Source organism: Lolium perenne, chromosome 5, assembly GCF_019359855.2.
Source record: "Lolium perenne isolate Kyuss_39 chromosome 5, Kyuss_2.0, whole genome shotgun sequence".
Lineage (NCBI taxonomy): Eukaryota > Viridiplantae > Streptophyta > Magnoliopsida > Poales > Poaceae > Lolium > Lolium perenne.
In genome coordinates, this window is record NC_067248.2 from 21251989 (window position 1) to 21264871 (window position 12883).

Here is a 12883-nt window from a genome sequence, read left to right on the forward strand (position 1 = left end):
TGGCTATATAGGATCTCGTTCCAATCTCCAATCACCACCCATCTCATTTCTATCAGCCCATGAAGCTCCCTCAACCGCTCCCAGGTTTTGTACTTGTTCTCCCAAGACGGCTCACCATAAATGCATGTTAGTCTCCAGCTAGTCTCGTCGTCATCACCATCTACTAGGGCATCTATATAATTGGTATGGATATTAATCTCCTGTAACTTCACCTCATTTTTCCAAAGCATAACCAGGCCACCACTTCGGTCGTCACTCTCCGCAACTATGATTTCATCCATATACGTTTGTACTCGTAAACGTTCTGCTCCCTCCTTATTCAGATGAGTCTCCGAAAGAAACATCACCTGGGGGTTGTTTCGCTCCTGGATTTCTCGGAGCGCCCGAACTACCGCAGCACTCCCCAAACCACGGCAGTTCAAAGATAGGATTCTCATTGGGACTGGCGGCACCCCTCGAGGGAGCCCGCCAAATTTCCCGATTTATTGTTGTTTTCAGCTCCGCCCTTTTTAGCTCTCTTGTTTCCTTTACTGTCAACCGACGAGGAGCTGTTCTCATCGGTCTCTTCTGGCATGACCACCTCTGTTGGGTTAGCCACCACTAATTGACCATCAATCACCCCAGTCTCATTATCTTTGTCGAAGTTCAGTCTCTTCCGACCGTTTAAGCTCTGGTCCCTCATAACAATATCTCTAGTTTTTATTGGGCTTGTACCAGTATCCTTGAGCTCATCAGTATCCTCTTCCTCAACCTCCTGGGGGTGTCCCCTTCCACCCCTGCCGAGGCCACCACGTCCCATCCTTCCTCCACCCCGAGTCCTATTAAAAGCACTGCCAATATTGGTGCGAGGCAGATTATCAGCATATAACCACTCCTTATACTTCAAATCCTTTTCTTCATATACTCCCCTGCCACACTCCTTATACCCATGTCCAAGACGTCCACATGCTTGGCAAAAAAAGGCCAATTTTTCATATCGGACCACAAATAACTGCCTCTGATTATTCCTAATGAGCGATACCACCCGGGTCAGGGGGTTTCGTACATCATATTTCACCCTTACTCTGACATAATTTCCTCTTATCCCATCAGTTTTAACCGCAATGACTTTCAGTCCAGCACGCTCCACTAATTGGGTAATAATTTTCAGCTTACAAAACCCCTCTGGTAGTGCATGGATCTGAATCCAAATGGCCATGAAAGCTAGCTCTATATCTTCAGCTCTTGAGAAGCCATCGTATGGCTCAATCAACACTGCCCAATTGCGGAATAGCCAAGGACCATACTCCACAATTCGCTCCCAATCTCCCAGGCACGAAGCATGTAGAGTAAAAAGGTTTTCGCCAATCGATCTGAATTTCACAGGTTGCGCTGTATTCCATGCTGCCCTCATCTCACCGAAGAACGCCGCATGGCTAAACGACTTGTCGGTTTGCACTTTTGCAACTGCCATCCATTGAACGCTCTCCTTGATCTCCTGATCATCTTCGTCCACAACCAAGTCGTTGAATTCATCATCTTGCAAGTCTAGTTGTTCTAGCATCACATCGATACTCACCGGATCCTTGCCCTTCATCCGCAAGCTATCTCCACTTGTCGCCGATCTTGCATCCATCTCTGAAGCCATCCGATCTACGGAGGAGACGCCTGATCCGTCAGACCCCTACCCCCAGACCCAGAGCCCCCACACCAAGGCCGGGAAGGAGAGCGAGTCTCCCCCTTAGTCAGCCCGAGCGCAGGAGAGTCTGAGAGGGGAGCAGATTCCAACGGAGACGATCAACCAGGGTCAGATTGGAACTCGCCGGCGGGATCGCCGCCAGGAGGATAAAACCCTAGCGTGCTAGGGGATTAGTACGTTCAACTCAAACAGTAGTTCCCCTAAGGTAACTATATCTAATTAAAAAAATCAACTTCGGTCGTCAATTTCGCAATAGTATTCTTCAATGGTGCACGGCAAGTAATTTTTTCCAATTAATCCTTCGACAAAAAACTTCATCCTTATCTTAAGTCACCTAAAATAATTATCGAATAGTAATTATGATGACTATTATCTATTACGATGAAGGACGGCTCTAGGATGAGGCGGCGCCATGCTTTGCAGGTGGCCGCACAGCGGACGACGGCGACGGCGTCGCCCACGCGGGACAAGATCTCCATGAAGATGTCCGCCGGGAGATGTGGCAGCCGCAGAGGCGCATCCGCCGGCGCAGCCATGCACCGACGACCAAGAGGCGAACCTAGCTCTGTTTAGACTTTAGAACACTAATTTGGTTTGAGAGAGATCGGAATACAACAAGTTTGGTCCAAGTTATTTACACCGGCCACTCAACTCTCCAAACCGTTTAGGTTTAGGAGACAACTCCTTATCAACTGGGTTTGACTTTGTTTTGTCCCCCACGTCACCTAGAGAATACATATGGGCCCGCACGTCATATTCTTTCCATCTCTTCTCACTCCTATCAACAAAAGAGGGTGAGGTGGGATACAGTTCTTGTAGTTACCACTTTGAAAGTCTGAACTTTGCACTGCAAAAACAGAAAACACAGATCGCGTGTAAACGTGTAACTTTTCTGATTCTGTTATTCAGCTTATAAAGGCGAATACAGGGCAACTAACTAGCTCGCGCCCATTCGACCTCGCATAATGACCGCCGATTTTTGGTTTGGAGGCGAAAAAGGGACCGTTCAGATCCCGCATCGGACTCCCATTTCAAAAAAAAAAAAATGGGCCGATTCGCGTCGCTGAAACCCCAACTTCCCAGTTTGGAGAGGCTGTGAGCGCGAACCCCATCTTCTCCCCCAAGTTGGCGCGAAGGAACTTTCAGCTTGCACGTTCCCGCTTCCACTCCACCTACCGCTCCCGATCCCGATTCTGCCGCTCCCGGCCACCGTAGGCCCCGCGTCCGGATAGACATGGACGCAATCAACCCGTCGCTGCTCCCGGGCAGGCCGCGCCGCGCGGACCAGCTCCACCGACTGCATCTTGATCTAGGGCCGCCGCGGCAACCGCCACCGAAGGCGCTATGGTCGATGCGCCTCCCGCTGCTATTGCTCCGGGAAAGCGGAAGCGGCTCGGGCAACACGTCGTCCCCATGCCTCCCGCTGCAGTTGCCCCTCCCGCTCCGGCCAAGCAGGTGAAGCGGCCGAGAAGCAAGGTGTCGACCCCGGCGCCGGCGCCGAAGAAGGCGGCAAAGAAGGCTGCGAAGAAGCCACCCGCTTCCAAGATGGCGTCGCTAACTGCCTTGACTGTGGCGATGGTGACGGCGCCGCCGGAGCCGGGTGATGCGCGCAAGGTGGTCAATGAAATTCCCGCCGTTGACGACGCGCCAGAGTCGTATTTTGACATGCTCAACGATGCTACCATCGACATCGACTCGCCGCCGCTTGCGGATTACGGTGACTACATCGACGGATTGGAGGAGGGGCTCGAGGGCGAGGAGTTTGAGGAAGAAGAAGACGCTGACGGCGAGGAAGAAGATGAATTGGAAGAGATCGAGGAGGGGGCGTTCGATGGGGCGGTGGCCAATGCGAAGGGGAGAGCGATCCGGTCTGGCAACTACTCCGAATTTAAAGATGTGATCTTGATCCGTGCTTGGGAGGCTGTCTCGGTGGATGCCGTGACCGGCACCTACCAAACTAGCAAGAGGTATTGGCAACACATCGAGGATAAATTCTTCCAATTGATGCCACCTCTCTCTACTACTCCGGTTCGCTCCTACCGCTCGCTCCAAGGCTGATGGGACACCATCAAGTCGGCATGCAGCCGGTGGTTAGGTTGCATCGAGGGCATGAGGAGCGCGTCACCGAGCAGCACCAACGCCAGCGATTGGGAAGCTATTGCGCATCAAAGATTTCAGGAAATGCCGGGTTTGGAAAACATACCGTTCAAATTCGCTCATTGCTATGCCCTTCTTTAGTACAATCTGAAATGGAAGTTGAGGGAACAAGAGGCGCCACCGCCAAAGCACAAGCTTATCGAGTTGGAGGACGCGGAGAAGGATGACGTGCTTGAGGCCAAGAAGAACAAGAAGAGGCCACATGGATGCAAGGCAACCAAGGACAAGATCAAGAGACAAAGAGAGGTTGCATCATCGTCTCTCAAGATCGATGTGATGGTCAAATCCAAAGAGACGTTGTTGATGAAAACTTTGGTGGCAAAGAAGGACATGATGGAGGCAAAGGCCAGGGAGAAGGAGGCAAAGTGGACGACAGTCCGGGAGGATGCAAAGCACAAGGCCGACATTGAGGAGAGGAGAGCACGCGCCAAGGAGCACCTTGCCATGGCGGAGCTCATCGCGGCGGAGAATGCCACTATGATGATGAACCCGGCCGGCATGGATGAGGCTAGCTTTGAGTGGTGGAAGCTTACGAAGACGCAGATCTTAGCGCGGAGGAGGGAAGCTGCACGCGGTGCCATGGCTGCCGCGATGAATGCCGGAGGTGAAGACGCTACGGCGAGTGGTCGAGGCCATGTCGACGCGTCGGCAACCGACAGTGACGCGTGATCACTTCCCTCTTTCATGATGTGATGTTCGATCTTCTTTTGGATCCGTGTTTCATGTATGATCAAGTACTTTGAACAATCTATTTTTGCATGATTATGTTGCTACCGTTGAGAATTATCGGATGATTTGGATAAACCTTGTGCTTGCGGTTTTTGGTTGCGGGCCGAAAAATGGCTGCGCAATCCAGACGCGCCAAACGTGGCCCACATAACATCATATTCGGGAATATGTTGTTATGCGGGCCCCATTTGGCGCGTGTGGACTGCGCGGCAGTTTTTCGACCTCCAAATCACGTTTGGGGTGGCCTGAATATGCGAATTTGGGGTTTGCGATTTGAGGGTTCTGCTATAGATGCTCTGACTAAAAACTAGCTAACTACTTAACTGAAGATCCGGTCACAGCCTAGCTCTAGTGCCGTTGCTAAACTGGACGTGATCAAACAGGTGATTGTGCCTTATTACAAGAATAAGTAAAGCTAAAATGTGTGCAGAGTTTAGGATAACATTTCACCCCCTTAAACTCAGCACACCTACTTTATCTCGATGATTCCAAGGGCTTGCCTCATTTCCACGAAACGAACACGCCCGGGAGGTTTTGTCAGAATATCGGCAAGCTTCAACTTCCATCTGATCAGCTTCAGCACAGTCTCTGATGAAGTGGTGCTTGATGTTTATGTGTTTGCTTCGGTCATGGTGAACCGGGTTTCGAAGAGAGCAATTGCTGTCTCGTTGTCCATCATCAGTCTAAATTTTGCTGGAGATTTTCCTATCATATTCCCAAGGAGACAACTGAGCCACAACCCCTGAGATGCCGCTACAAGTGATGTAACTCCGCCTCACACGAATACTGTAAAGACCAGGTGATTAGGTTCTTGCCAAGGAAGAATGTCATGCCAGTGGTGCTCTTCCTACCATCCAGGTCTCCGGCGTGGTCGTTGTCACTGAAGCCAACCAACTCTGCTATGCCACTTCCTTTCCTGTAACAACACCCGTAAGACAATGTGCCCTGGATGTATCTAAGTATTTGTTTCACCGCTGCCCAATGACTCAGACTTGGCTTCTCCATGAACCCGCTAGGTATCCCACGGCATGAGCAATGTCTGGGCGAGAATTCAACAGGTAGCGTAAGCTGCCGATCACACTTCAATACAGAGTGGCATCGACCAGCTCAGCACCGTCCTCCTTCCTCAGCTTCAAGCGGCACTCCATGGGAGTGTGAGAGATGTTGCACTTGCTCATCCCAGCAGTCTCAAGTACCTTTGCAGCATAGCTCTTCTGATACAGCGTGATTGCACCCTTCGACTGCACCACCTCGATCCCTAGATATCAAGTAAAGGGACCTAGATCGCCCATCTTGAACATCCGCTGCATCTGCTGCTTGAATTCACCGATCGCCGCCATGTCCGTGCCAGTGATGATGAGGTCATCAACGTACACACAAACCAGGAGGTATGAATCAACGTTGTTGCGTCGATACAAGGCGTGCTCCAGCGGGCTGCGCACGAACCCCAACGACGTGAGCTTGTCGGAGGTCGTAGAGAGCCTTCCACGGCCTCAGCACTGCTTCCTCCTTGCCGTCGATGTTGTATCCTGGCTGCTGTCAGAGGTACACCTCCTCGCTCAGTTCTCTGTTGAGAAAAGCGGACTTGACGTCCATGTGGTGCACCTCCCAGCCGGAGTAAGTTGCCAGAGCGAGGAGAAGGCGCACCGTCTCCATCCTGGACACCGTAGCTAAGACTTCCTCAAAGTCAACCCCCTGCCGCTGCGCATATCCCTTGGCGACGAGGCAAGCTTTATGTTTGACGATAGCGCCCATCGCGTCGCGTTTGACCTTTTACACCCACTTCAAGCCACTGGCTTTGTGGCCTGCTGAGAGCGTCGCACGCTCCCAGGTGTTGTTCTCGGCGATGGAGGCCTTCTCCTCGTCCATGGCCTTTCGTCATGCAGCATCGGCGATTGTTGTGGTGATGTCCCACACTTCTTCCGCCGTGAGGATGCACAAATCCTCGTTAGGTGGCTCCGTGGTGGTGTCGCCCTCTGTTGCGTCGTACACGCATGAGAGGCGCCTATAGCGGATCGGTCCGAGGTCCACGTCCTGCCCTTCGTCATGTGAGGGTGGTGTTCACAGCGAATCGCCGGCGTGCCCGCTAGATACACTACTAGGAAAAGCCTTATTGCCGGCGCACCAAAAATGGCTATTGCCGGCGCACCAGTGCCCGCCGGTGGGAACAGGCCGGTGGTAATGGATTACCACCGGTGCACCAGCTGGTGCGCCGGCGGTAACATGAGTTATCCCCGGCGCACCTGCCTAGTTCGCCGGCAGTAAGTTATTCCAGGAAACAAAAAAAAAGCCTTGCGGGGGCGCTTTTACAAGCAGCCCCCTACGTTCAAAATAGGAAAGCAGTCGAGTCCTAGTTGTTTGTTGCACAGATCTGGATCTTGAGGCCTAGGAGGAGCTCGAGGCGGTGTCTCGGAAGAGTGGTCGTCGGATCCCGAGGCCGAGAAGGAGCACATGGTCGTCGGTGAAAGAGTAATAATCAACTGTATGTATGCATACTGTATTCATCCTCGTGGGGTTTCAGTTATATAGAAGAGTTACAGTTGAGATCCATCTAAGTAGGATTATGCACAATGTGCGATAATGCACAACGTGCGGGAGAGGTAGAGAGAATAGCTGCAGTAGAATCGGTCTTCGGTGGAGTCCGTTATCACATGTCTAACATCCCCCCGCAGTCACATCGTCGGCCCGGCGAACGGTGAGACTGGTACGGAACTCGTTGAAGACGGCAGTAGGAAGACCCTTGGTGAATATATCGGCAAACTGAGAAGTAGTTGGAACATGCAACACCCTGAATTCGCCCAAAGCCACTTTATCCCTGACGAAATGGATGTCGATCTCGATGTGCTTGGTCCGCTTATGCTGAACAGGATTAGCAGACATGTAGACAGCAGAGACATTATCACAATACACAACCGTACACCGAGTAACAGGTCGATGAAGTTCCTGCATTACCTGTCGAAGCCAACAACACTCTGCAACAACATGGGCAACAGCTTGGTATTCAGCCTCAGCACTGGAGCGGGACACGGTAAGTTGCCTTTTGGAGGACCAGGAGATCAGATTATCGCCGAGAAAGACGCAGAACCCTGAGGTGGAGCGACGGGTGTCGGGACAACCCGCCCAATCCGCATCAGAGTAGGCCACAAGGGAGGAATCAGAGGTGGGAGTGATGGAGAGGCCGTGATCAAGGGTACCTTTGACATAGCGAATGATTCGTTTGACGAGATTGAGATGAGGGGTGCGAGGTGCATGCATGAATAGACATGCTTGTTGAATGGCGTAAGAGAGATCGGGACGGGTAAGGGTGAGGTATTGCAACGCACCGGCGAGGCTGCGGTAATGAGTGGGATTATCCAGGAGGTCACCGTCATGGAGAGAGAGTTTGGAGCCGGCGTCGATAGGGGTGTTGGCAGTGTTGCACTCGGTCATGGCAGCACGATCAATAATGTTGAGGGCGTACTGGCGCTGAGAGAGAAACATACCCGCAGAAGAGTGAGAAACAGAGATGCCTAAGAAATGGGAGAGAGGGCCGAGATCGGTCATGATGAATTCGGATTTGAGAGAAGAGATGATTGTCTGAAGGAGAATGGTGGAGGAGGCCATGAGCACTATGTCGTCTACATAGAGAAGTAAATAAGCAGTTCCGGTCGAGGAATGATGGATAAAAAGAGAAGTGTCGCAGCGAGATGATGTGAAACCGGAGGAGGTGATGAAGTGGGCAAAACGCTGAAACCAAGCACGTGGTGCTTGCTTTAGACCGTATAGGGATTTTTGGAGAAGACAAACATGATCGGGTAGAGCAGAATCTTCAAATCCCTTGGGCTGCTGACAGTAGACTAGTTCGTTGAGGGTGCCATGAAGGAAGGCGTTTTTAACGTCCATTTGATGGACGGGCCAGTGAGAGGAAACGGCAATGGAGAGTACAAGTCGAATGGTGGATGGCTTAACGACGGGGCTGAAGGTTTCGTCGTAATCGATGCCATGTTCTTGGCTAAAACCGCGAACAACCCAGCGCGCTTTGTAGCGAGCGAGAGTACCATCGGAGTTGTATTTGTGGCGATAGACCCATTTGCTGCTAACGATATTGGCACCGGGAGGAGATGGAATAAGACGCCATGTATCGTTGAGGAGAAGGGCATCGAACTCTTCACGCATAGCGCGAGCCCAATGAGGATCCTGGAGAGCAGAGCGGTAAGTACGAGGAATGGGTGAGATGGAAGAGGTGGTGATGAAATTCAGATGCTTGCGGGGAAGCTGAAAACCAGATTTGGCTCGTGTGCGCATGGGGTGAGGATTGGCTGGTGGTTGCACGAGAATGGCATGAGAGGGGATCACCGGAGACGGAGTGGGGTGATCGGAAGATGAGGCAGAAGAGGTGGGCGCCGGAGAAGTAGAAGGAGTGCTGGTTGTCCGTGGCAGAGAGGGTGGGGAGGAGACTGCGGTGGCAGCCAGCCGGGGCAGAGATATAGGAGAAGCTGGTGCCGTGGTAGGCTGCCGCGGCAGAGGATCGGGGGGAAAGTATGCCGAGGCAGCGCCGGTAAAGGAAGAGGATGGGGAATCAGGGATGGGTTCATCGTGGGGAAAGTCATAGGATGGAAGATCGGGAATAGGGTTGGTAGAGAACGGAAAGATGGCTTCGTCGAACGTGACATGGCGGGAAATGATGACTCGATCCGAGTGGAGATCAAGGCAGCAGTATCCTTTGTGTTGAGTGGGGTAGCCGATGAAAACACAAGGGATGGATCTAGGGTCAAGTTTGTGGCAAGTCTGAGCTTCGATGTTTGGGTAACATAGGCAACCAAAAACCCGTAGATGATCGTAGGTGGGCGGCGTAGAGAAGAGAGCTTCGTGAGGAGTGGAGTTAGGGATAGATTTAGTTGGGCGCAGGTTGATGAGATGAGTGGCAACGTGCATGGCCTCAGCCCAAAACCGAGGAGGCATAGAGGCCTGAATCAGAAGGGTACGAATGACGTTGTTAGTAGTCCTAATGGCGCGCTCGGCCTTGCCATTTTGGGGAGAGGTATAGGGGCAGGAAAATCGGAAGAGAGTACCATGAGGGAGAAAAAGAGCACGATTCAGTTGGTTATCAAATTCCCTACCGTTGTCACATTGGATGTTAGCAATTTTTAAGTTGAAATGAGTACTGACATATGCTTGGAAAAATTTAAAAACGTCATGTACTTCAGATTTCGCTTTTAGAGGATATGTCCACATGAAGTGGGTATAATTATCAACGATTATTAAATAAAACTTATAACCAGAAGGAGTGACAACAGGGGCAGTCCAGAGATCACAATGTAGAAGAAAGAAAGGCCTAGATGAAGTGCTAGTAGATGGAGAAAAGGGCAGCCTGACATGCTTGCCTAATTGGCAGGCTTGACAAAGGCGCCGTGAATTATTACATGGAAAAAGTTTTCGAAAAAAGCTAGAGACGCCGGGGTGTCCAAGGCGACGCTGCCAGAGCTCCGAGGCGGCTTGAGTGGTGAGGAGCAGCGCCGTGGACTGGGGAAGCAGCGGATATAGATCGCCGTCACTGTTGGTACGAAGTAGATGAGCCTTGGTGCGCAGATCCTTCAAAGATAAACCCCAGGGGTCAAACTCCATAGAAATGAGATTATCACGGGTTAATTTGCGGACAGAAAGAAGATCCTGGATAATATTCGGAGCCACTAGGATATCATTGACAGATAGGGATCGAGCAACAGTAGGTATAGTAGATGAACCGATATGAGAAACAGATAGATGAGAACCGTTGCCAACAATGACAGGTGGGAAATTTGAGACGGGAGTGAGAGAGGCAAGATTACCATGTGCTGCAGGCATGTGTGAGGTAGCACCCGAGTCCGCAACCCAGCCGCTGTTGGAGCTGTTGATCGACAGGTTATGCAGGGCCTGCGTGAGACCTGCCTGCTCGACGGAGGTGTTGTACGGTGAAGTCATCTGCTGCTGCTGCTGAGGCGGAGGCGGCTGCTGCATGTGCTGGGACGGCGCGGTCATGGTGAACGCGGATGGAGCAGCATAGGGCGACGGAGTGCCGTAGGGTGGTGTAGGAGCGAACTGGTGCGGGGCGGTCGGCGTAGCAGCGAACGGCGACGGGGCGTCGTACTGCACCGGCGACGGGGCGCCGTACTGTACGGGCGCGAGGGTGGTGAAGGCATACGGGCGGGCCCCGAGGACGCCTGGACCAGCGACGCCGGGAGGCGGCGCGTAGACGGGGACGATGCCAGTCAGGGGCGGACGCGCACTAGCGTTGGCAACGGGGGTGTAGCCCGTGTGCTTGTCGGTGCGTTTGCGCTTCTGCTTGCCCTGAGTAGGAGAGGGCGAGACTTGGCCGCCGCCGCCATATGGAGGCCCGTAGGAGCCTTGCCCACCATGAGAGCCGCTGGAGTAGAGGGCGGTGGGGGTGTCGGGCTCAGCAGCCCGTGGGCCGCCAAGCCTGTCCTCGTCGAGCTGGACGGTCGACTGGGCGGACGCGAACGTCGGCGCGGTCGTGCGTTCCTCCAGGAGCTGCCCGGCGGTGCGGTGACGTTTGTCGAGGCCGCACAGGAAGTAGACGACGAGGTCTTCGTCATCCAGAGGCTTGCCGATGTCGTGCAGTCCGTGGGCGATGCGCTGAAGATCGGAGGCGTAGACGGCGACGGACTGGTGACCCTGGCGCAGATCATGGAGGTCAGAGAGGAGTTTCACCTTGCGCGAGCGGACATTGCCGGTGAACATGGTCTCGATGGTGCTCCAGAGGGCGAAGGCGGTGGCCTTGGTGTTCATGATGAGCTGCTTGAACACCGGCGTGCAGGTGTTGTAGATCCAAAGCTTGACGACGAACTGGGTGCGGCGCCATTCGCGATCTCCTTCGTGGTTGTCGAAGTCGGCGGCAATGTGGTCCTCGACGCCGTGGAGGCTGATGGCGAGCTCCATGTCTTGACGCCACATGGAGTAGTTGACGCCGGCGAGATCGAGCTTGTGGTGGACGTAGAAGCCGATGTTGAGGCCGGCGAGGTAATTGACGCGGGCCTCGGGAGACAGGGTAGAGAGATTGGGTAGGGGGGCAGAGTCCATAGAGAGGGAGGAGGAGGTTTGGGAGGCGGCCGGCTGTCTACATGGCTCTGATACCATGAAAGAGTAATAATCAACTGTATGTATGCATACTGTATTCATCCTCGTGGGGGTTCAGTTATATAGAAGAGTTACACACGAAGGAGGAGAGGAGAGTACAGTTGAGATCCATCTAAGTAGGATCATGCACAACGTGCGATAATGCACAACGTGCTGGAGAGGTAGAGAGAATAGCTGCAGTAGAATCGGTCTTCGGTGGAGTCCGTTATCACATGTCTAACAGTCGGAGCTCTAGGCCGTCGTCGAAGCTCTAGGCGGTGTGGTCGTCGGAGCTTGAGTCAAGGAGGAGCTCGAGGCCGAGGGGTGGAGGAGGAGGTTGTGGCTCTTCGTCAGTAAAGCTCGAGGCGATGTGGTCACCGGAGCTCGAGGCCGAGCAGTAGGAGGAGGAGGCGGTGGCTCTTGGTTAGTGGAGCTTGAGGCCAAGAACACGGCGTTGTGGAGGAAGAGCAAAAAAGGAAGAGAGGAAGAGGGAGGAGAGGAGAAGAGGGGGAAATGATGAAGGCGAACAGGAGGACCCGTGGTTTCAATGTATATACCTAAGGTTACTGCCGGCGCACCTAGTAAGGTGGTGCATCGGGGGTAATTTTTTATTTCTTTTCACCAAAATCTAAAACCTGAAAAAGTCATGTTTCTGTTATGAATTTGACAAATCCATTTTTTGTCCAAACGACCGTAGGTGGTTGAATTCGAATAGGAAATTTCGCGTAGATACTTTTTGATATAAAAAAGTTTTTCATCGGAGGTCGTATGCAACAAGAATTCCCGTTTTACCGAAAAATGACGCCATTTTGCATAATATATCGAAATTCATGTTTCTAAATTTTCATTACAACTAGATGGCATAACTATTGGTCATCTCGAAGGATTTATTTTTTTGAAATTTCTATCATTTTTCTTTATTTTTTCCAAAACTGAAAAGGCGGGTCCGGGGGGTGTGGAGAGAAAAATCTGTGCACCCTTACCACCGGTGCACCTCTATGGTGGTGCACCGGTGGTAAATAGTCTACCACCAACGCACCAACATAGAGGCGCGCCGGGGGTATGTTGGAGATATGCCCAAGAGGCAATAATAAAAGTGGTTATTATATATCTTTATGTTTATGATAAATGTTTATATACCATGCTATAATTGTATTAACCGAAACATTGATACATGTGTGTTATATAAACAACAATGAGTCCCTAGTAAAGCCTCTTAACTAGCTT

At 52.2% G+C, this 12883-nt stretch overlaps 1 protein-coding gene across 1 annotated transcript; it reads right to left on the bottom strand.

Moving 5' to 3' along the window:
- Positions 1–9482: 9482 nt before the first annotated feature.
- Positions 9483–11620, bottom strand: LOC139831422 (uncharacterized). The gene is made up of 2 exons (XM_071820695.1): positions 9967–11620; positions 9483–9511 (listed from the first exon to the last, which is right to left on the bottom strand). Exons 1-2 carry the CDS (start codon positions 11618–11620, stop codon positions 9483–9485), a joined length of 1683 nt encoding a protein of 560 aa, XP_071676796.1.
- Between the last annotated feature and the right edge of the window lie 1263 nt (positions 11621–12883).